At 34.3% G+C, this 26,235-nt stretch overlaps 1 protein-coding gene across 4 annotated transcripts in view; it reads right to left on the reverse strand.

The window, feature by feature from the left end:
* Nucleotides 1–931: 931 nt before the first annotated feature.
* LOC119541642 (RAB3A interacting protein) overlaps nt 932–26,235 on the reverse strand; it is a 63,875-nt gene continuing 38,571 nt past the window's right edge. For 2 of the 4 annotated variants that reach the window (XM_037845720.1, XM_037845719.1), the window contains exons 4-11: nt 21,463–21,558; nt 14,880–14,957; nt 14,291–14,494; nt 9,640–9,768; nt 7,759–7,871; nt 3,680–3,779; nt 3,527–3,596; nt 932–1,289 (exon numbers count right to left, since the gene is read on the reverse strand). In XM_037845720.1, the coding sequence (XP_037701648.1) occupies nt 1,207–1,289; nt 3,527–3,596; nt 3,680–3,779; nt 7,759–7,871; nt 9,640–9,768; nt 14,291–14,494; nt 14,880–14,957; nt 21,463–21,558 (873 nt within the window). In that variant the 3' untranslated portion in view covers nt 932–1,206. The remainder of the gene's footprint in view (nt 1,290–3,526; nt 3,597–3,679; nt 3,780–7,758; nt 7,872–9,639; nt 9,769–14,290; nt 14,495–14,879; nt 14,958–21,462; nt 21,559–26,235) is intronic. The other 2 variants (XM_037845721.1, XM_037845722.1) reach the window with 2 other exon arrangements.

Genomic DNA, 26,235 nt, shown 5'->3' on the forward strand with positions numbered 1-26,235 from the left:
TTCCGGAAGACTGTGACATGATGGGGCCGGCCGCTGGCAATCCTTGGTTCTTAACTTGTCACATGGCAAGGCACAGGGTGGCATCTCTTGGTCTCTCCCTCTCTTCCAGGTTCCACTGATCTTCAGCTTCTGGCTGCTCTCTCTGGCTTTCTCTATATCTGAGTTTCATTCTGCTTATAAAGGACTCCAGTAACAGGATTAAGACCCATCCTGATGGAGGTAGGTCACATCTTAACTGAACAAACTTCATCAGGAGGTCCTACTTACAATGTGTTAACACCCACACGAATGGATCAGATTTAAGAACATGTTTTTCTATGGTACGTAGAGCTTCAAACTACCACATTTAGTATATTTCTACCATGAGCCTCTTTACTCTTATAATTTTAATAAGATATAAATTTTACAATTTGGAACTTATAGATCAAGTAGTTCTATGATCAGTGTATACTTTGCATATACCACACTTTCAACCCACACATCTTCAAACCTCCTTGAGCATACAAACTCCTTATTTAGCTTTAATCTTCCCAATATCCACTGAAGTGCTCAACATACAGAAAATATGAATATATTACATCAAGATGTTCAAGATGCAAGTCTTGGTACAAAACGTGACTGCCCTCTACCTACTGTATTTAGCAAATCACCATACTAAAGGGGTTCTTTAAATTACAGAGGATAGAATGATTAAAATAGTAACCTTCAAACTTTTCAGAAGTCTTTCTTCAAACAAAATCTTTTTCAAAGCCTAATATATACAGTCGATAAAAATAAAGCCATTCTGGTGGGGGGATGGAAGCTGTGTCCTGTCCACTCAGTCTTCCTCCTAACATTTCATAGACTGCTGTGCATTTTGAAAACCACTATCTAATACAATTCAGTTGACCCTATATGGCATGTCAGAGCTAGAAGAAACAGCAAAAACACATTCAATCTAACATTTATTTATTTAGCTTTTCTTTTCAACTAAAAATTACAATCACTAGTATATCTGTAATTCTTCTTAATGGTCTGTTCAACTAAAGAATAAGCAAACACAGCAAAGGTTGGTTTAAAACAAATCACAGGATTTCCTAGTGTAATTTGCAAAAGGGGGGAAAAGTCTTGGACCCACTCCTTGGAAATAAATATCAAGTAACCATAAAAATATCCAGCCATTTTTCAGTTATTCAGGAAGGTTCATGCATGTTCCCAGGCACAGCATCAGAGTTCCTCTTTGAAATATCCCAGCTTTGCCAATGACATCTCTTTTCTTAACTGCATAACTTCCCAAAACATCTGATCAACTATACAAACAGAAGAGAAAGACATGTAATCACAAAAGAAATACCAGCTTGTTACTTTTAATCTTTCACTGAAAATTTATGATTAGCTGTAATACCTAATGATGTCTCTGATGCCTAATTATACTACACATATTTCACAAAAACTTTTCGAAGTATTTGTGAGTATCCCAGTTTTATCAATAATAAGCAATATTTACACAGTTTTGTCACAACTATTTGTTAGATAAATCCATGACTAGTACTTTAGCCCAAGAAAAAGCATAGGCATTTCAGTGTCCTGAGTAAATGTCAATGTTGTTGCCTTCATAAGTAATTATACTCATTGCTCAATAATTGAAGAGTTTATTATCTAACATATGGACCTTCTTGCTCTAGCTTGCTATATCTTGGCCATTTCACTCTTCATTAACAATAACAGAAGGTGAGCAGGAAAAAGGAAAACACAAGATAAGTCAGAAAACACAGTCACATTATTCATGAGTAATAATATAGGGAAAGGCATGTATGGCTCAAATTATAAGTAAAGTATTAGAGGATGACATGTCAATTTCAATTATCTACCCTTTTGCAAGTCTCCACATAAATGGAAAAAATTTGGCTCTGTATTTCAGACAATAAAATGTCTTCATATATCATACGGTAAGATTAGAATGATTTGGATCAGCAGTGCTCAACTGGGGAGACTGTACCTTCCAGGGGACATTTGGCAACATCTTGAGAAATTTTTGGTTGTCACATCTAGGGTGTTCCTACTGACAATTAGTGAGTAAAGACAAGGGATACTGCTAAACATCCTACAATGCCCAAGACAGCTTCTACAACAAAGATTCACCTAGTTCAAATGGTTAATAGTGCCAAGGTAGAGAAATCCTACTTTAGATTTTAGCTGCCTTAAATCCTATTTGTCAAGTCATAAATAATAAATGGATTTTTTAATTAATAATATTTGCTGCATGCTCACACAACATATGATGTGTACCAAAAACTGTGGAACAGAAGAGCGATTGAAACTAAAGAAGATATCACTTTTCTCACTATCACCCCCACCATCACTCATGACACTTTCTTCCTATTCTCATAAAGTAAATTAACTTTCAGCCTTCCCTACAAAAAACAGTTTCATTTTAACAAGAAGAAAAACATGCCAAGCAATTTAACTTAATACAAATCATCTGTTCTCCTGCGTTGTTATATTACTCACCAACAGGTATTCAAAAATAGTTCCATTTTATTTAAGTAACAAAAGATATTGTATAGTTTAAAGACTAGTTTTATGCTGAGCAGCCCTACTCTTTCAAGCATTAAAATCCAATTACATGAGATTCTAAACAAACATGAAGTTTGCAACATACCAGAACTTGAGAAAGGGTAAACCAAGTTTTTATCACCATGATTAATTTTTCCATAGAAGTAAGATTCACTGGTTTACCTGGTTGAAAAATAGTAGGCTTCTAATTTTTAAGCATAAGAATATAGTCATAAGAATATTTTCAATGCCTAAAAAAATACAAAGAGAAAAATCTCCCACTACTTCAAATACAAAATTGGCATGGACTTGACTGTAGCCCAGTACCTGTTATTTCTGTTTTAAAACGATCACATGTACTCAAGAAACACGTTTTTGGAACTTCAGGCCATAAAAGTTTTTATGCCTACTATGCAAGATATTTAGCTTTAAAACCATCAGACAATATTAAATATATTGAAACACTTGCATGAGGTTGGCTCTCCTGAATATAACATCTGCACATTTCTGCTGGTTTAGAATACAGTAACCTTTATTCCATTCAGAATAATTCATGACTGCTTTATTAACTCACACATGAAAGTAGAAAATACAGAAAAAAATTTCCTGTTAGCTCCTTCATGGTTTCCACCAGTTAAAATAAATCTGACCACTTCCAAATCTCGTTCATTTTCACTTCTTAAAGAGTAAATTCAAAGAGCTCTGCACTGTCCTCACTTTATTATTTGGTTTATCATATACCCCTCTATAGTTAAAACTACTCCTGCCTAAAATTCAAAATTAGAGTAAAATGAGGCAAATAAAAGGATTGAATAATTTATTTTTTTAAACAGAGATATTTGTTCCCAAATTCTCACAACAGTTTATCAGAACTATAAAAGGGATTCAAAATAAATGTACCAATAATTAAGTTTACTTGAATGTTATTATGTTCTAGACTTTTTTGCTAAACAGTTTATGTAAATATTTATAGTGAATTAAAAACACTCACCATCCTGCTGTTTCACAAGTCCCTGCTGAATATATCGAATATATGTAAAAAAGTTGCATACGGAAGTGATCTAGACCAACAGAAAAAATGTCATAAATAGTCAAATGTCTCATATCAGTGAGCTTTATTAAAAGTCATGAGTAAGTTACTTACCCTGTATCTACAAAAAGGAGAAATATAATAATAGTTGCTTGAGTCCCCTAATTTAATTCTGTGTTTACAAGATTTACTCTGGCCAGTGAGAGCACATTTTCTGTAAAATAATGATAAATTTTAGTTGTTGTATTTTTTTTTTAACTATTAAAGGCATTTGCCTCTACATTCTATACAAGCTGTATACTCATTCTATCAGACAGTAAATATTTGAGAACCTACTATGTATTAGAAACTGTTCTAGAGGCTGGGCTACAGTGATGAACAAGACAAAGTTCCTGCCCATGTGGGCCTTATGTTCTATTATAAGCAACACCATTACATTAGCCATGATTCTAGAAATATAAACTAGATGTTTTCAAAATCTTCTGAATTTGTCTAAATAATTCTTAAGAATAAGTGTAAGCAGTACCATAACATTAAGCATGGTTCTAGAAATAAACTAGATACTTCAAATATCTTCTGAATTTGTCTAATTCTTAAGAAATAACTTATTATAGTTCTATTTGTTACAATCATTATTGGTTAGACTATGAAAAGAGATTTGTATATTTTCCAAGACATCATCCTAAGCAATGAGGGTGATAATGCAAAAGGACAGAAAATACTTTATATAACTACTCAGTTAAGAAGTAGAGTATAGGTGACACAGGTGGCCCCAGAGGAAGTTCTATGTGTGATTTAAATTTCTCCTATTACACCAGTAATCAACTTCAGGGTAGCTCTCAGCTTTCCATCAGGATTTCAACTTCTTTCTCAGTTGAAAAAAAAAACCTAATGGTAATTGTTCAAGTCTTAAAACATGTTATTCATAGGTTACAGGGTAAGAGCCTCCAGATGGAGTAGTTTTTTGATTTATATGCATTTCATGTGGCACCTATGCCTAAAAACCACAAAAGAATAAGCCCCCTATAAAAATAGTGAATCTTAAGTAAATAAGGAGTACACTACATTTAAACATACCATCCTTTCAATTTTTAACCTACAAAATTTAAAATTTGGTATGGCTGGCTCTCTGGCTGGGATTAAACTGTAAACTTCTTAAACTTCTTAAGCTGTAAACTTCTTATTCACTTTTGAACTGCTGGCACCAAGAACATGCCTAGCACACAGCAGGTGTTCAAGAACTGTTGATTCAGTGATGGCCTTCTGTCACCCTGCTGATCAACAGGATGAAGTTGGCTTGTCTATGAAGCTAGATTTGAAAGAGCTGGTTGTCATTCTCCTAAGCTAGGAGCTTGGCTGAATACAATTACCACTCTCTGACAATGTAAAATTAGCATAGCTCTAAGGAAAATAAAGTGGCCAACAGCATTTTATATGTCATTGTAAATTAGATAATAAGGAAAAACATATTAAATGGAAAACATTAAATTTCAGCTATATTTACAGGTATAAGAAATATGACATAAATGTGCCTCTACATTAAAAAAAGAAATGAATAATATGTATTTAAAATAGTATAAATTTTGGAGGTAACCTTTCAAATCACAAAAGAACTCATATTTACAAAGAGATTTTGCCTCAATGTTCCTTTATTAACAAATTCTTTTAATGGTCTGTACTATTTAAAAGCACCACCCATTTGCTTGGGGAGAATAGGAGAACAAAAAATTTAAGGCACAAGTACTGAAGCCCTTGGAACTTCCAAAAGCGTAATTTATGCAAGGGGAAAAAGTATCATCAAACTATTGTACCATCACACACTATTTTTCTGAAAACATACATATACCAGTATGTCTACTTTTTGTCTAATTTTGAAAGTGCTCTGCTAAAACGGTTTAAAATGCCAACTAAAAAAAAAAAGTGTTTCTAAAATTACCTCATTTCTAAAGCCAGCTGTAAACACATTACACCCAACATATTTTTACTAGAAACCAGGGTTCAATGCTGTCTTCTGACCACCAAACTCCAATGCCCCTTTAACATGTTACACTACCTCAGTATCTCTTTACAGCTCTAGCCCAAAGATTTCAAATCCTTGCCTGACATTTTCACTTGGGGATATCAACATATCTAAATCTGGACTCAACATCTTCACAAAACCAGAGCCGTTTCTATTAATTACCAAAATTATTTCAAATCATTCTTCTAGTTGGTCATCTCTAACAACTTTTCACTTTTACTCACCCCCCCACCCCAAAGTAATCCTCTCCTTATGTTTTTTTTTTAAGGTTTGTCACATCTTTTCTTTCCTCTCCATATACTTAACATCCTCTGAACACACCTCGTTTTCTTGGCCTTCAGTCATATGTACTGTTCCTCCTGTGCAAAAGGTACTCTTTTCTATTGGGTGGACAGATTATTTTTTTATAATATAGGTCCGAATTCCACCTATGTTTCAAAACCCAGATCAAATCTCCCCAACTAGAATGATCTAGGCTTCCTCAAACTTCCTACAGCTGTATGGCATTCATTTAGTGACTACTTTAATAACCTATTCCTGGTGGCAACCCTCAGGAAGAAATACTTTACATTTCATAAAAGAGGACAGTATCTTTCCTCGGTTTCTTCCACACAATACACACTCCAAACACACTGGCTTCTGGCCCCATTTCCACAAGCACAATAACCTTTGACTATGTAAATTGTTTCAAAACCTAACACCTAATTATTTTGCTAAAATACTATAAATTCATTTCAACTGACATTTCCATTTGCCATCATTTGATATTTGTGCATGTATATGTGTGATATATATAATGCAAGCACAAGTTTAAAGCTCTACAATAAAAATTTTGATATGCTACATTTAAAATAAGGTATGACGTACACCTTAAAAGTACAAAACTAATATTAAATTTAATTCCCCCTTTAGTACGGTAAAGGATCAGGATAAAAACACTTCGGTGTTTGCTGAATAGGTAGGATTTAGGAATATAAATCTCCTCTCCAAAATTCAGAGGCCATTGTGATACAGGTATGGCACAGGAAGTGTGTAAAACTGGCCCCAACTCCAGGTGTGTGTGTGTCATTCACAGAGCAAATATGTGACCAGGTATCCTTCACAAATGGCCACCCAAATACCAGCATTCTGTAATCTTGCTGGGAATGTAATGTGCATAACAGCAAACAGGAAGAACAACAAGACTCCTACACAGGCTTAAACAAAGATCTATTAGTTAATCTCAATCTACAGTCCTTTCCTCTTCTGGCTTCAAATATCACTCTCTGAACTCTTGCAGGCTTTCCAGTCCCCTATGTTCATCAAGTTCTTAACCCCTAACTAAAGCTTTTCCTCAAAAGCTTTCTGAGTCACTTTTTAAACACAGGCAAAGGTAAAACCTTCAGCTATGCCAAAGATTACAGGCACTGTTGGTTTCAAGTCTTTTTTCCTCTCAGGATTGGATGGAAATAAGCTTGCTTTGATAAGAAATATAGGAGTCTTATCTGTGAAGGTTTATAATGGGCAAATATATCTCACATAAGGAAGACAGAACTATTATTTATCAAAGTGGGAATCCTTTATAAGGACAATATGAAAGGAAAGGACTAATCAAGTCTTTTTGGTACTCTGTTTTCATGCTTGATAAGATCTGGTCTAACTCAATGTCTTTCCAGATCATTTTTGGTGGCAACCCTCAGGAAGAAATACTTTACACAGAAATCTAGCATACACTGCTAGATATACATCACAAACAAAAAACTCTGTTTATGACCCATGAAACTGATTTCATGATCCACTCATGGTCATAACATGTGGTTTAAAAAAACATACTTCTCTAGTCCCTGGCTGCCATGTGTGCAGTGTGGGGCACACACGCCGGTGCCTGGAGTGCTTAGCCTACCACAGGAGCAAGAGCCCGAACTCCACATGCTCCAGGGACTGGAGTCCTCTAGGACGAGCTGTCCTCCACACATCATACGTGTATATTTTCATAATTAAAAGGGGTCTCCTTTGATGCTGTTTGAAATGCTATGTCCCTACTATCTGGGAAATTTTCTTTTGGCTGTACAGACTCTAAATAGAAAATTGATAGGGAATCTAACCACATTTAAAAAAAAAAAAAACTAATAACAACACATAACAAAATTTAAAAGCTCAGTATCTTTCACAAGTCATGGATTTGAAAACATACTTTGGTCCTCCACATTCAACTGCAGAAGCTTTCACAAATCTAATCGGTTGTAATCCTACTGGTTCAATGCTTAGGGTATTGTTTTCCACAGCTTCCAGAACAGCTGAAGCCAACTTTAAAAAAATGAAAAAAGTATTAGATGCTATGCTGGAAGAAAAACATCAAAATTATATTCTATGGTAAACTGATTTAAAAAATTGTTCTTCCCCCAAGTTTCACTGGCCAGTCAACAAAAAAGCAAAGAAACTACATAATCTTGGTTTGAATACTTTTAGAACCCAAACACTGCATTAAAGACAATTCATTTAGAGCTAAATAACTTCTCTTATTAACTGGAAGAGGATTAAAGGCATCAATTCCAGTCTGTCTTCTCCTTACAATTCACACCCACTGCTAATGTCCCTTCAAAATGAACATCCTAATGCATTATTTTGCTAACTCTGTGCTATACTCTTTAATATTGGTTATTTATAACACAGCAACATATACTAATTGCAGCTATATGTTTCCTGTACTTGTATTTATGTGCATGAGTTACAAAAGAATTAACTGAATTACCAAATATTAAATGCCCAGATGGAGATGGTAACAACTGATAAAACTAGATGAAAGAGGCATAACTTCTCCAGAATCTGGCAAGATTACTAATACTGAATGGCCTACCTGAAAGTACACACAGAGCCATAATTAATAACATATTCACATATCAAAAATGTTTTACTGTTCATCTTAACTTACCCTTAAAAGTAATATTATATGAAACAAAATAAAGTTTCAGTGGCTGAGAGATTTCAAATGGAATCGAGGGGTCATTCTAGAGGTTATTCTTACACGTTATATAGATATCCCTTTTAGGTTTTAGTGTATTGGAATAGCTAGAAGAAAATTCCTGAAACCGTTGAATTGCAACCCAGTAGCCTTGATTCTTGAAGATGAATGCATAACTTTGTAGCTTACACAGTGTGACCGTGTGACTGAAAACCTTGTGGCTCACACTCTATCCAGTGTATGAACAGATGAGCAGAAAAGTGGGGACAAAAATTAAATTACTAATGGGGGGATGGATGTTTTGGGTGGTATGTTTTTACTTTAATTTTTATTCTTATATTTATTTCTTTGGGAATAATGAAAATTCAAAAATTGATTGAGGTGATGATACACAACTATATGATGGTACTGTGAACAACTGATGGTACGCTTTGGATGACTGTATGGTATGTGAATATATCTCAATAAAACTGAATAAAAAAAGTATTACAATTAAGTCCTCAAAACAATTAACATAAGATTCTTAGTATTAAACTTCTAAATACTGATTTATATGACATTTTAGATGAACGCTTTACATGCAAATACATACTGAAATTATAGCCTTACATCAGATGCCTTATATTTTTTGGAAGCTCTCATAGATATTTAATCCACTTCATTTTATCCTCATAACAAACCCCGTGCCATAGGCAAGGAAGGCATTACATTTCCTGTTTTAAAACTGAAGAAACTAAATATGATTTTTTATCATTTACAGATAAAGCCAATAAATGCTTTTAATAGAATGCACAGAACTTTCTTCACACTGAACCTTGGACAAGAATAAAAATAAGCCCTATCCCCAAGGCATGTTTAATACTTCATTCCAACATAACACACATTTCAGTGTAATTGATCCCCTGCTCAAATCAGGAAAGATGTTTAGTTACTGAAAGCAAAGAAATTATTATAATCCTAACAGAGCATGGAGAAAACAGTAACAGGTGGCATTTTATAATAACTTATTTGTGTATGAGATTTTTGTAAGAGATATTAAATATGTAACATGATTTAGTAAAAAGTACAGAAACAATTCTAATGCATTTGCATTGGAATGAAAAAATAAATTACCTCACTTTTTGAGAATGTTAAACATGGAAAGATATCTTCTTGATAGATTTTGTCTAAGAAAGGGCATGTTCTATCCATTGTGGGTTCATCTTTCCAAGATCTGAATTCATTATACAGAGATAAGTCAGCCTAACAAACCAAAAGAGACCACACAAAAAATTTTTTAAGTACAAAACAAAACCACTTTATAAAACCAAAACGTACTGAAAAAGAAATATTCTTCCTATTAAAAAACAAATAATGAAAAATTGGATACTTCTTGATTACAGTACATGGTAGCAATTTCTCTTTTTTAAAAAAAATGCCAAGCTTACACTCCTGAATGACTAAAAATCATTCCTTTTTCAGTGTACCCACCGTGGATGTCCAATGATGCTATCATTATCCACCTTCCCCTACCACCCCGCCAAAGACCAGATGTCCTTTTAAGACACATGTGCATATCATTTTGAATATAAAAAATGAAAAGTCTTTTTTTGAAAAGAGTCAAAAAGTGATTTTTGAATCAAGCTAATTAGAGTGCTTGAATAAACTGTGAATGACTAAATTGTGAAAACCAGTTTGGGGTCAAAAATGACATTAATTGTTTTGCTATTATCTGAAGGCATTTCCAAAAGAATTTCAAAAATGTTTATTGTATAAACAGCAAGATTAAAAGAAGCATACATATAGCCTCCTAAACTGACTACCCTAAAATATAATATTTATTTACTTGTTTTTTAAATATCAACATCCGGTAATAACCATCTGAATTACCAACCATAATCTGCTGGTACCCACCTTCCTATTTACTTATCCAGTGTCCCTCTCTTTCCCTCATCCCTATGATAAATTTTCCCCAAGTAATCTTCCCTACAGATTCTCAGATTCCCTCACCCAGCTCAATACTACCTGAAGATGTAAGGCTGCACCTATCCCCACCCAGTCAAACACTGAGTATTCTCCCTCATCCTCCTGCAGCTTTAAGTCATTCTTGTCCAGAAGCACTGGATACGCTTTAAATAATGCACCAACTGCAGCTATAACCTCTAGGACAGCTTAATGGTAAGTACAACTAGTCTACATGAAAGTAACAAAAAAGTGAATGTATCCAAGCTTTCCTATAAGCTTTCTTTTAAGGTGTATGATGGCAATTGCAATGTGAATTTTTTTTATCCCAATCCATAAATTCCTTCAGTCAAAGCTAAAGGCAAAAAGGGTAAGGAATAATAGCAGAGAAGAAACACTTCCATCTTTAAATTCATATTCTTTGTAAAGCTTACACTATAAAGACTTAAACCCCAAGTTTTAAATGAAAAATTCTAGTTTAAAGGCAGTAATTTAAGTCACTTATTAAGAGCTATGTGCCAAGAACTATCCTAAGCACATTATAAACATCCAATCCTCACAGCTGTGCAAGATAGATACTATGATTCCCATTTTATATAGATGAGAAAACTGAGGCTTAAAGAGATAAGGTAACTGGCCCAAGGTTACACAGCAAGAAAGCAATTAAGACATGGACTAGAGTTAAAAGTACAATTATTAAAATGTGCTTTCAACAATTCTAACAAATGGTCCACACCAATACAAGGTGCTAATAATAGGGTGGTATATGGAAATCCTGTCTTTTATACATGATTGTTCTGTAAACCCACAACTAAAGGAAAAAGAGATTTATTTCCTAACTGTATAAAATAAGCCAAGCAATAAAAAATAAGTGCTTTTACAGCTAAAGCTAATTACAATATAGCAAATATGCTGGCAATATCTTTACTTGAACTATCTAATTTTTTTTAATATGCTGTGAAGGTTAAGGCAGAATCCTATTCTCAAAGTCAAAGGACCAGTCTGGACAAAGTCTTTTTAATCTAATCAATAATTATTTAATAGTTAAACCAAAAAAAAGTTAACTTGATATTATAGTTACTTCTAGCTATGCACATTTTCAAATAAAAATTGGGTGTAATTTTATAGATTGATAATTCTTTATAGGTGGAAAATGGGTAAGAGTTGTATTTTAGAAACTCTTCAGTATTTTCTGATATTGTCAGCTAAGGCTGTATAATTAATCAAATGTTGACTTAATATAAGCATCTGAGAATATGATGGGTGGGCCATATACCATTTGTACCTAATAACTCTGTGCAAGTAATCAATAATATGATTCTTTTAGCGAACACAATATCTGTTTTCAATTCTTTCAAAAAAAAACATACTGAAAAAAAAAATTATGAGAACTAGACAAGATTATTAATTCTATCCCTTCAAACTCTAAAACTGTATAGTTCTAGGTTTCATTTTAAACAACGGAGAGATGTGTTTTGTGCATGCGTGTGTGTGTGTTTTTAAGATAAAAGGCATACTTTATAGTATCCTTCATTATCATGTTAAGGGAAAAAGTGAACAACAAAATCACAGATCTAAAATTTCAGGAAAAAAAACAAATTCAGTTTAGGAGAATGAGGGAAGGAGGTGATGTATGAGCCAACCTTAAAGGAGGAGAGAGATTCTGTCAGGTGAAAAAGGCAGGATTTAAAGGAGATGACATCTGAAATGAGTTTTGAAGAATGAGTAGGCGTTAACCAGACAACAAAGAGGGCTCTCCAGCCAGATGAATAGTATATGTGTACTTCAGATCCTGTGTTGGGAAGATATCTGTATATATATGTGTGCATTAAAAAAAAGAAAATAAAAAAAGCAGTAAGAGTCAAACTTCAAATTTAAGTGAATTGATCCCAAAGGCATGCATTGTGTATGTGTGTTTAATGTGTACAAAAGTTATGTCCCTAATGTCATATTTTCTACAAAAACATGGACACATTTTATTTTTTCATTTAGATTGTTATATGTTTTCTAAGACTTCTACAGGTTAAATAACTTGTTTCCTTTGTCTAATAAGACTTTTTGACAAGTTTTCACAAAATACCACAGTATATGTATACCTGGAAAGCAGAAAGTTATTATTATTCTGAAGTTATATTCTGCCTAATCAAATTTTAAAGGATTTCATAAGCTAAAATTAAACTTTAAAATGTTCCATAAGAAATGAAATAAACTTCAGTGGCAGAGTTTCCAAAAGGAGCTGAGAGGTCACTCTGGTGGGCACTCTTAGGCACAACTTAGACAACCCTTTTTAGGTTCTAATGAATTGGGGTAGCTGGTGGTAGATACCTGAAACTGTCAAACTATAACCCAGAACCCATGAATCTTGAAGACAATTGTATAAAAATGTAGCTCATGAGGGGTGACAATGGGATTGGGAAAGCCATAAGGACCACACTCCCCTTTGTCTAGTTTATGGATGGATGAGTAGAAAAATAGGGGAAGGAAACAAACAGACAGACAAAGGCACCCAGTGTTCTTTTTTACTTTAATTGCTCTTTTTCACTTTAATTATTATTCTTGTTATTTTTGTGTGTGTGGTAATGAAGGTGTCAGGGATTGATTTTGGTGATGAATGTACAACTATGTAACGGTACGGTGAACAATCGAATGTACGATTTGTTTTGTGTGACTGCGTGGTATGTGAATACATCTCAATAAAATGAATATAAAAAAAAATGTTCCATAAGAAAACATATTTAAATTTCATTGGTATAAATAATAGAGAAAAAAAGTATATAAGTTCACATAGTGAGAAACTGTAGCAAAAATATAAGTTGTGCCAACCAATTAAAAATGCTCTTCAAATTCAAAGAAATCAGAATAAAGTTCTGGCTACAAAAAGGTTCTTAAATATTTAAGAAACAAGTTAATTTCAGATCTTGTCACATTCAGAGTTAACCATTTATTGAACTTCTCTCTCACTAGCATCTTTTTACTAATACCTAAACAAAATACAACTTAATTAAAATTAAAAACAATAAGTTTGGTTATTCAGTTTAATAAACTCCTGGCCCTTCCATGCGAAAATGGAAGCTTCTTAAAAATTGATGGTACCCAAAGACTTGAATTCAACAATGTAAAATAAAGCTTTTAGAAAAAACACGGGAGGAGTGCACCATGAATTACTGATCAATCCCCTTGAAAAATGATGCCATTAAAGTCATGCTTTCTTACAGTGTGCAAAGATTAGGTGAAAAACATTTAATAACTACATCATTTTTTTATTCAAAACAGCTCAAAGCACTTCCAAATTATCTCAGTTATTTTTATGACCTGTATTTTAAAATGATATAAGGCTACCATTATTTCTATTTTTTGTTCCTTAATTATCCGAATGAACTGGAGGACAGACTTACTGACATAAAATTCTACTTCTCCCAGAATTTAATGAAAAGCAATGTGCCATTCTTCAAGGAAATCATCTTATTTTCACATAGTTCTTATATTCGTATTTTGATAGAGTACACTAGCAATAAATTTCAACTAGCCAGATAATTAAGCCACACACTCTCCTTTATGCAACACATGACAGTTTGCTCCCTAAATGAAGTATCAAGATTAAGAAACTTACCCAAGTTTCCAGAAGGTACTCCCAGGTCAGCCAGGTAGAAAATGGAATTGAAGAATCCCTGAAAGCAGCCAGCTCTAGACAAAGCCTCCCCCATCTTAATACTGCATTATGTTCTACTAAAATTTCTGCTGGCAAAAATCATAACTGACACCTCAGTGATGAAAATTAATAAATATCAATAGAGTCAGAGGGACAGTCCTTGAGGAGTTTTACCTCTTTGCAGTCTTTTACAATTGGTTGTATCACACTGAGGTCCTGATGACTGCCACTCATAGCACTGCTCATACTTTTATTTCTTGTATGCCCCTTTTTAAAAGGTGTCTTTCCACCTGGCAAAGGCTCTTGTGTAGGTGAGGTTGGAGAACTGGACAATACAAGCGTCTTTAATGCAGCTACTTCAGCTTGAAGTACATCAATCTTGAAAAGAAATCAACATAGTAACATACACTAAAAACATTTTATAACATTTGCAGCTAAATGTTAGCAATTTGGTCAGAAACACTTTCATTTTAAAGATGGAAAATAAATTTAATCTCGATTTCCTGTGGAATAATAAAAGGAAAGTAAAACCAAGTTTGTTTTTTTTTTGACATTTCCTTTAAATTATTTGGTTCTAATATAAATGGACACCAAAATGTTCACTATTAATTATATCTGGGCATTACTTATTTTCTTCTTCATAGTTTTATGTAGTTTCAAACTCTTCTAAAATAAGTACTTCTTTTTTAATCAGAATCCAATAAATGTTATCATTAAAAGAGTAATCACTAATTTCTTTACATTTTATGCCATTAAAACTTACTTTTCCTTGTGCTTCTTTTAGCTGTTTTTCTGCTGTTGCCTGCTTGACATTTGCTTCTCTCACCATCTTATGAGCTTCCTGAAAAAGTTAATATTTCAAGTTTGGAACCAAAGTATTTAGCATTTGTTTTCAAAAGACTTTTCACCAAAAAGTTTTCAAAAGATTTGTTTTCAAAAAACTTTTCATTCAACATCTATGACTGAAGCAAAGTTACACTATCATAATTTAGCCTGAAAATAAGTATTCAATGTCAATTACTGAAACAGGAGTTGTCATCGGATACATAAACTATCAGGATTTAGAACAGGTACCTTCCTTTAGTACCTATTACCACTGAAGCAGCCAAGTTGTGTTCAACCATCTGATCAATACAAAAACATAGTGACCCACATGTCAAGGCCAATTTTTCTGCAGTTGGGCTTTGGTAATTTAGTCACAATATATATATATTCATATATTAGTCACAGCAAAGATATACACACAGGCCAAGTAAAAAAAGCAAGTACAAGCATGTATAATGTTGCAGTTTATAGGCATGACAGCTGAGAAGTCTTAGAACTTCCAATAAAAACATTCAACAATGATGTTAAGTGATAATTCTGTGCAAAGCAACCTAAAAAGGGGCAAATCAGAGTTTACCTTTTAATAGAGTCATTAGTACCACAAATATGAAACCCTAGGTATTTCAATCCATTCTATTCATTTGATATTTATCAAACATTTATTCATGCCATCTCTCTGTGAGGTACTGAGTAGATACTGGGAAAACAAACAAGTTCCCTGCTCTTAAAAGGCTACATTCTAATAATCAAATAAAATATCAAGGCAAGAAATCTGGATTTTATTTTAAAGGCAAAACAGAGCCTTAAGGTTTTTTAAGGAAGAGAGTGACATGATCTTACTTTCATTTTTAAAAGATTACTCTGCTGTATGAAAAATGAACTATAAGAGATTAAGGATAGACTGGAATGGTATGTGGAGGGTACTTAAGACAATCCTCTAGGATTTAAGAACATACATTTTAGAACTCAATTTACAGTTTATTGGAAGGAAGGAAGGAGGGAAGGAAGGAAGGAAATGAATTTCAATGATATTTAATACATGTTTTGAAAATGGCATCCTCCCTAGGTCCATCAACTGTTCAGGGGTAGAGAGGAAGAGTGGAAATTCTCTAAATCATAAGAGTTTGACAGTGACACTCCCATCTGTCCATTTGCTTTTACAGCGTTGCAGTGAATTACATTTTGTGTGTACCCAATGAATGTGAATTTACAGATGACATTGGTTTAAATAAGAGAATCTTTACTATCAGTGCTTTACAATTAAATGAGATTGATCATGAAAATCTGTACACATAGTTATGCTGGTTATTTCATGGCAGAAATCTCTTAACAGCTGTCAAAATTAGAATAAGTTAAGCATTTTTTCTTTTAAAAAACAACAAAATTACCAAATTTACTGAAATTTTCTGTGATGGCAAGTGGCTATCAGTAGGAGGCTATATGGCAGATATTTTCAAAATAATAAACACATATAATCTGACCCTTTGAGGAAAGTGACATTTAAATTTGTAAACGCAAAAGTAACTCATCCTATGGATAGAATATTTGTTTAAATTTTTGGAAATTGATTCTTCTTCCATTAAAGAATGGACTATGCAATTTAGACCAAATATTCCACTGGGAACAATTAGAAAAGTGGATAAAATTTTTTGTTAATGTCTTTGAAGGCATCAAAGAGTAAACAAAATAGCGAAGAATTAGGAGACACCAAAATCCAGGAAAAGAAGTAAACCCAGAAAAGTCAGCCGGAATTTGGGGTGACTTTCCCCTAGAGACACAAAGGTCTAACATATACACAAATTGAATCCCTAAAAGGAAAGACAAAAGCTTGGATGAAGCAGTATCTATTAAAACAATTCTGAGAATTGTACAAATTGACAACACATCAAAATGTACATTAAAAAATGTTTGAAGATTTTTTATTGCCCTTTCATTCTGAAGCTGAAAATGATGTAAGTATCCTACCAGGAGTCAGCAAATTTTTCTGTGAAGAATCAGAGAGTGAGCATTTTTGGCTTTGCAGGCCATAAGGTCTCTGTCATAACCACTCAAGTCTGCTATTCCAATGTGAAAGCAGCCATACACATAATACATAAACAAATAAACATGGCTCTTTCAATAAAACTTTATTTACAGTCACCGACATAAGAATTTCATATAATTCTCATATGTCTCAAAACATTCTTCTTTTGATTCTTGCTCCCTCATTAGAGAAATTTCTGTGAAGACCCTCACATAACTGCTCAATGGAACTGAAAACTTAGTATAATGATTTAATACAGGGGAAAAGATTATTATACCTGTGAGTTATCAGCAACCATTACATATAATCAAAAACAAACAAACAAACAAAAAACAACAGAATTTAGACCAGACCCTCATCTGGATGTTAAATTGTCAAAACAAGATTTCTAGAACAAGGTAACATATTAGAGCACACTCTTCTCATAAAATGATTATATTTTACTGAGGACAAAAACTTTTGTACAATTTTGTACTGTTATAAAACATTTTGAGCATTTTTATTATTGTCTCATTGTTATCATACATAACTTATAAATACTTACACATGCCTTTAGAACAGTATCTAGCACAAAAGGAATTCTCCATAAATATTAGTTATCTTCATCATAATGAGGGTATATGCTTAAATTTTCCTTTTCCTGATTGAGTACATGATCAAAAAGTTTGGCACCTACTGGCCTAGATAAAAAATGATGATGGTTTGGCGGATGGTGTCAGCAATATCAAAATAGAAAGGCAGATGGATTTGGTTTATATTTTGGAGGCAGTGTCACAAGAACCCACTCATAGTTTGAATGCATGGTGAAGGAAAAGCCTCAACAGCAACTCCTTTTCTGCGGCTTGAGACAAACGGAAGTTCCTTTTATTATTTTCATAGTACTTAAAGCAAGAGTCAAGGTCATGAATTTGAGTCCCAGCCTTGCCCCATAACCTTTCTATAACTCATTTTCCTCACAGGAAAAATGAAAACATCTGCCCAATATGCCTCATGGCATTGCTGAGAGAAAAGTAGGCATATCACAGGCATTTACTAAAACTGGCTGACTAAAAATATCATAAAAAGTATCTTAAGACTACCTATCTTTTTTTCTTTTCCATGTTAAATGCAGAATACTTTGTAAAGGATTATTTCAAGTGACTTCATTTTATATTATCACAAAACCTAAAGTATTAAGAGAAAAATACATAACTTTGAGGATCTTGCATTTGATACTTTTAAGACTCAACTTTGCTATATATAAAGTGTAATTATATTAGAGAATATTCATCATACATAATAAAATCCAAAACTGAATTTTGGATTTACATATTAAGTTTACCAGAAGTATGCAAATTGAGTTTATTCATAATAATCTTTAATTCTTAAAAAAAACTATATGTACACACACAACACATATATATACATAAAAAAAATCATTTCTTGAGACAATGGCAAACTGAGATCATGAAGGCATGATTAGGAACAGTGAAAAGCTTATGGCACTTCTTTTCACAGTTCATAAATTGGTTTGAATACAACTTTCTTCACTGTATTTTCACTGTACTTCATCGATGTACTTTCTTTCCTAGAAAGCATACGTAGTGTTAAAACTACAAGCCATTGTTAATTACCTGTTTTAGAAACATGATTTTTAGATATACCTTTTCTTTACATGCACAAGTTGCATTTCTTGTACTTTATAAACCCCTTGCTACAGAAAGGGAGAAGTTTCCTTCTGCTTGTTTTCCTTCTACTTCATCTAACAGAATATGCAAGTATGTGCAAATGAATGGAACTAAGCAGAGCTAAATTAAAGTGCAGGGAGGTAGCAAATCAAAATTAATACATTAGCTTGATATACTTTCCTTCTTACCTAGTTTCTACATATCATTATAAAATTTGCTTCTAACCAAACAATCTTGGGAGGTGGTGGGAAGTCTTAGTTTCTGTATACCTTCAATACACAAAAATGTAACAAGTCACAAGGTCCTGCTCCAGATTTTTAACTTCTCACTCTTCCCATCTTCCTCTTATCTCTGGTGACTAGCTAACTAAGCAAATAAACGAATTAATTTAAAATGTTCACAAAAGAAAATGATTCCAAAAAAGATGGAAGGAAAAATGAGGGGTGTATCTAAAGATAGTAACACTGCAATGTTACTTGTAATGATAAAAATTGTGGAAAATACACTTAATAGATTGACCATCATGACAATTAGTAATGACTAAAAAAAAGCAATTAGAAGAAAATAATACAAAGTATATAGGATTCCAACCACGTAAGAAAATATTCATAGTCTGTAAAACTGAAACCCGTGTTGCGTAAATAAAAATAACAAAAGGTAATGGAATTTTTCCTTTTTTCCCCTAAAATTTCTCATTACAGTAAAAGTTCTAAGAACAAATTTTTGAGAAAAGAAAGAACTTTTTGGTAAATGATTAATGACATTAGCCATTCCAGTAATGGATCAATATTTTTGATAAGGAACTTCTGGAGGCTCAAGGTCTCAACCGAAAGAAGACACTCTATGGCAATGGTTCCTAACCAGTGAAGTACTTTCCTTTCTCCTCGCCCCCCCCCCACCCCCGCCCCTGCCCTCACCCTGGGGATATTTTTTTTAACTTATCAAAACGATCAGGGAATACTACTAGCACTTTTTTTTAACTTTTTATTTGGAAATAATTTCAAACTTACAGGACAGATGCAAAAATAATCAAACCCCATACAGAGAACTCCAAATATTCCCCGTCCCCTCCAATCCAATACCCAGATCCACCAAATTTACCATTTTGCCACCTGTGTCATTATCAGTCTATCATCTATCTATCTTCTGAACATTTCAGAGTAGGGTGCACACATCATACTCCTTGAACACATAATACTTCTGTGAACATTTCCTAAGAACAAGTATATTCACTTATATAACTACCTTAACATGGGTATAAAGTTTACATTCTATATTCCAATATTTTCTAATGTTACAATAATGTGCTTTTGAGCATTTTCTCCTCCATTCTTAGATCCCATCCAGTATCATACATCGTGATTAATTATCATCTCTTTAGTTTCTCTTTCTTTGTTTCTTTTATTTATTTGTGGAAACATACACACGATATAAATCTTCCTATCCCAACCCCTCCCAATCATACCATTCAGTGAAACTAATCACAGTCTCAATATTGCAGTACCTTCACCATCATCCATTACTATAACTTTCCCTTCACCCCAAATAGAAACCCTACCCTCATTTTGCATTTACTCCCATTGCTCCTACCCTCTACCCCTGATAACCTGTACCCTAGTATCTGTCTCTACAAGTTTACCTATTCTCTCATATTCGGAGAATAGCTCAGGCCAAAGTATAGGGGCCTCCCAGACGTTTTCTGTGCATGTACCTTGTCTTGGGCATGCATCTGTGGCCTAGGAATCTCCCTTTTTCGCACCGATACTAATGTCCCCCCTTCTCTACAAAACAGTTTCTTCATGGTCCCAGGCACTGTATTGTCTGCACTACAGCCAGCAATCCTTGTCCTAGGCAGCATGACTTGATGGCTCTCCCACAGTGTTCTGCAGGAGAGTTTGGTGAGCGGCCTTCTACATGCAGGGCAAGTTCTGGAACACTGAATCCCTCAAGTCACCATCAGACAGACTAGGCCAGACATACATACTCCCAGTATATGCATGAGGGTTACTCTGCTCCCTCTGGAACCGGGACCAGGGATTCACACTGAGAACATGGGCCAGCTCTGTGCCAACCTGGTGAGGGATGCAGAAGGGACCAGCCAGGGTGCCATAAGATACTACTGCTTTTAGGTGGCATTTTTCTTGATTCAGCACTCGCACTGCTACTGCCATCCTTTAACTATTTTCTGGAGATTTTAGAAAGACGATTCTGTCTGTTCTTGCTGGTTGTTCAAAGCTTCTGTGGGGGGACAAAGCCCTGAAGTGTCTCACTCTATCTTGATTGGCGCCAGACTACTAGCACGTTTTGGGCCAAGCCAAGGATGCTAATTTCCTACAGTGCCTGTGGAACCACTATTGAGAAATATTGCTAGAGTTGGCTAGAAATTTTGGTCATGGTGGCAGGCTGGAAATGAAGATATATACAAGTAGGTGTGCCTTCTAACATTTCTCAAATCATCCCATATCAGATGACTACCTCAAAGGGTCTGCCCTCTTTGTTCTGAAGTCATATAGTTACTCGAAAGTAGTACATAAATACTTGCTAAGATCAAAACGAAAATTAACATTTACCTCTTCTCTTACTATGCATGCATTTTTAAACAACCTAATACTGGTGGCAAATAGTGTTTTTTTTTTTCTTTTTACATCATTTTAAGTTACAGCTACAACATTTCTTAAAGATTTTATTTATTTATTTATTTTTGATTACAGGGCTTATAAATATAAGTGAAGTTAAGCATATCTCTTTCAAGATTCCTTCCAAAAACAGTTCTATCAATATATGAAGAATCAAGATGCTCCTCTTGCCAAGATATAAATAGACAGACCAACCTCAAACAGACTAGCTGTAAGTTCCTCCAATTCCTGTCCAAGTTGATCTCGTACTTTAGAAAGCCTCTCACATTCTTCATCTTTTAACTTCAGTTCCTGTAAGAAATTGATAATTTTATTTTGAATTTCCTTAGTTTGAAGTTAGATTTAGCAGACTAATAATAAAACTACAAAATATTAATACTTTCCCCTCCTACAATATTCACAGTAAAAATGTTTATCTGGCACTTGCTATGTGGAAGAAAATCAGGCAAATCTAAAATTAAAACTAAACCCAACTAATGTACATTTTCACCATTCTTTCATAAGACATCCAAGATTAAATATGCAATATGTAGCATAAGTGGAAATAAACAAAATGACTTAATCCTTGCTTTCCTTTAACTTTAATCTGAATATATTTATTTCCATCAAGCAAGGGATTTCTTCAATTATGTTTATATATGTTGTGTGATTTTTTTCATTTAAAATTGTTTATTTATAGATCACTTCATGTACCATACTGCAATTAGTCTAAAATTTCCACCAGGAGACTATACCCACACTTAAGGCTGTTACCAGAGGTTAATGATGCACATCAGAAGTTAAAAATCAAGCAAACAGTTAATGACAAAAATCACATCCTAAAATTAAGCATGACTCCTCAACAACTCACAAATAGATGCAAAATTTTCCATTATTAAGGTGTTAAAAATATGCAATTTTATATTTTGAAGTAGTCTTAAGGTAATCTTTAAAATTTAAGAGATAAAAATTTCCTATATATTAGTCACAATTAAATTAATAAAACAATTGGCAGTCATGCTACAAGTGTGGTGGCAACTTAGTTTTTGAATCCCCCAAGGACAACTCCTGAAAACCAAATAAATATACCAACTAGGATATCAGAAGAACCCAAGGACTACATCTTCAACAGAACTAGGCAGAAGAGAATTCTCGCAAATTTTAGAATATGAGGGAATATGGTTAAACTGCCAATAATGCAGGATTAGCAGCTGTGCAGAAGTAAAGCTGTGCAAGAAAGTAAAAGGAGACTACTGAACATAGTACTCTACAAACCTCAGAACTCAAAAATCTCTACCTACCCCAAAAGGAAAGGACTCTAACCTGAGTGGAAACTAAGAAAACAAATCTGAGAACAGATGGCATAAAAGAAAGGTTTTCACAGGCCCCAAGTTGCAGGTAAATTCAAAACCTGTGTATGCCATTACAAAGGCAGCAAACAGGGCTATGAAGCTTTAAACTCAAGAATCTCAGGAGGATCCAGCAAAGCACCCCTTCAAGAGCGACAGAGCAACAGCCTAAGGGAAAAGCGCGTGGAATCTGAAACCACACTGAACAGAACAGGAACAATGGAGAGAAAGGCTCAGATAGTAAAAGGAGAGGAAGAGTTGTGGTAAGGTTCCAAAGGAAACAGATCCCAGAACAAAATATGGTTATCTTGTGACGGAATGGTAAGACTGTAAAGCTCTCAGAAACACTGGACTAGAGGAGAAAATATTTGTGAACAACGCTCAGCTCTGAGAGACAGAAGTGGCTACACAGATACATGAAATTTTGCGACAATCTCTGTGGTCTAAAGTATATTTAAACTTATAGCAATTGATTTGTGAACAGCAAGCTGTATCTCTTTATTTCCAGCTAATACTCAGTATTGCTTAGGGTAGGGAGCAAAGGCAGTATCTTAAAAAAGCATTAAGGGCATTAAGTTAATACCCTGACAGAAACAAGCCCAAACATTTTTATCAATAAATATAAATGTGCATAAGTCACCCATTAATAGAAAATGATTTTCAGATTGGCTAACAGACCAAAATTGCTCCCTATGCTCTATACAAGACATATTTAAAACAAAGTGATTTAGACAATGAAAATGAAAGAACAGGCAAAAGTGTACCAAAATTACAATACAAATAAAAATAAAACAGGGATTTTAATGCTGATATCGAACTAGGTAGAATGCAGGGCAATAATCATTAAAGAAGACAAAGAAAACACCATGATGCTAAGGACTACAATTCACAATGAAACCTTTAAAATACTCCTGAAAAACATGGAAAGTAGACCTAAGCAGAGAGATATATTTGGATAGAAAGGCATCATAAAGATGTCAATTATCCTTGCATGCATTAAAAATGCATAAATTTAATAACAGGTCCTTTCAAACACTAATTTATAATTACGTATGAAAACTAAGTCAAATTCTTTAACATTTCCCATTAGGAATGCACTGTGGTAAATCTTCAGGATACAAAAAAAAAAAAAAACAAATACAATACAGTGCCCTTGAGAAGGTTCCAATCCATTAGAACAATATATATGTCATTTATGAAAATAAAATTCTCAAATAGCTCCCTACCACCTTCTGAACTGGCATAAACCTCATCCTAATATTAAAGACTATATACAGCCTACGCTCAATTTCTCTTTTCAGAATTCTCTCTCTTGATCCATACTCTAAAACTAAAGTTAAACCGATTTGATTCATCCATCTGGGCTGTTTTCCACAACTATCTATCTACTTAGTTGTTATCTTTTAAGGTACAACTCAGTCTACCTATATGCAGTAAAATTTGTTCTTTCTGTGAACTTCATTTGTACTCTTCATTATTGGTACCTTGCACTGCAACATAGTTATTCAAAATTCAGTTCTTCAACAAACCTTAATTCTGTATTAACAATGCATGAGGCATTCATCTAGATGTTGGAGATACAGAAAAGGAATGAGACCCACTCTGTGATTTTCATGAGGTCACAGCCTAATCAGGGAGGAGGGGGAGCAAATCTTTAAACAGATTTAAGGGCTACAGCGGTATACATGCTAGGAAAAGTAGGAGTTTGCCAAATATAAAGGAGGGAATAACGGTGACTGTTTTATAGTAGCTAAAGGAAAGGGGGTGGGCACAAGAAGATGATGCCAAAAAGTTACATTTATCCAGTCCTGAAAGACCTTGGATGTCAGGCTAAGAAACTGGAGTTATCTTAAAGACAAGAGGACATTATCTCAAAGGCAATGGGAAGTCACTAAAAGATTTTAAACAGGACAGTGACAAATCAGATTTCAACTGATAACAACTTGGGCAAAAAAAAAAAAAAAAAAGACTGGAGGCAGAGAAAATAGTTCATTACTATTTGGCTTTATTTTAGGCAAGAGATAGGATTTAGAGTAGTAGCACTAGAGAAAAGAAATCGAAAGATATTCAGAACACAGTTATCACTACTCTAGTGACCAAGTGTACTTTGCCGAATCCAAGACTTGATATTTAAGACAAACCATTATTTTGTACACCAAGAGAGAAAAAAAATACCATCCAAAACTATGATGCAACGCTTATTATTCACATAGAATTTCCAATTTATAAGAACTCCTTTAATCTTAGCATTGTAAGTTTTTATCATATATCATACTACTACTCTTTTTGTGCCATTCCATGTACCAGTAACTTTTTGTTTCAATGCCATATAATAGTAAGATCATTTTGAAGATATTTAACCCAGTAATTAAGACCAACAAATATATCACCCCAACTCACATAGTTCAAATGAATTAATAGCAACTATGACCAAGTTCATACACAAGTAGTCAATGACAACTGTCATGCCTACTGCTAGCTGAAGGCCATTTTGCCTCAGACTGGTTTCAGAGAGGTTAAAATGGGAGAAAAATGTATGACTCAGAATCAATGAAACATGACATATGTAAGCATGCCTTTTCTTCCCAACTGTTAACTTGACCACAGGGCTATATCTCATTTATTTTTGGCCTCTCTCTACAAGGCACAGTACAATGCTGTGAAAACTGTGACTACTCAAGAAATATGTGTTAATAAAAGAATATAGTGAGTGATATCATCAACATGATGACATAAGACTTCCCCTGAAAAAACCTTCCCAGAGATTCAGCTAAAAAAAACGACAAATCCCACTTGCTTAGAACTCTGGAGGACTGCAGAGACTGGAGAAGGACTCCACAAACACTGAATCAAAGAAAAAGGAAAGTATCAGACAGAATATTTCCATCCCGGATCTACTAGTCCAGTCCTCTCCCCCTAACTAGGTCCTATGCAGCTTGGGAGTAGCTCAGAGGCAGTGGCCTCAGTCCCTCCCACAGCAGACACAGACTATAGAAGCACTCACAGCAGAAAGTTACTATTTCCAGGCACAAGGACTCAAGCCCATAGAGAACCAGGGTGGAATACAAGCAGCTGAGGAGTACTGCATACAAAAGGGGCCACAAGGGGTAGGGAAAGGAGAGAGACAGTCCATGGTAGAAAGGATAGCAAGTCCTGTACTCTATCCAATTTCTGTTGGCTGGACCACCAAACACAAAAGGGACTTTTCTGGAGTGACCCACATGTCTGCACTGACCCCATCTGGCTCCCCAGAATAGTATACCCTAACAGGGAAGAAACCCAAGGCAGAAAAGCTTCAAAGAGGGAAAAAGGGGAAAAGAGGTTTCAAACTGAAAGACAAACTGAAAAGTGTAAGGAAAATAGAGCACTGAGTAAGGGAGAGAATTTAAACAAATCACAGGAGCTAGGGAAAAATTCTGCACAAAAACAAACAGAACAGATCAAGATTCCTGGGGAAGGAACAGAGGAAAGGAAGCTTTCTCCTGCAGGTGAAACAACTGTACAAAAACAGCAGTCTTAAAAACTGTATCACATACACAGGGCAAGAAAGAAATGAGAAGAGCTGAGAAAATCTGATCAGTTAAACACGGACTATTCTAAAAGTCTAGAATAAGTTGGAACAAGCATCAAAGAAGAGCCT

Source organism: Choloepus didactylus, chromosome 8 (assembly GCF_015220235.1).
Source record: "Choloepus didactylus isolate mChoDid1 chromosome 8, mChoDid1.pri, whole genome shotgun sequence".
Classification (NCBI taxonomy): domain Eukaryota; kingdom Metazoa; phylum Chordata; class Mammalia; order Pilosa; family Megalonychidae; genus Choloepus; species Choloepus didactylus.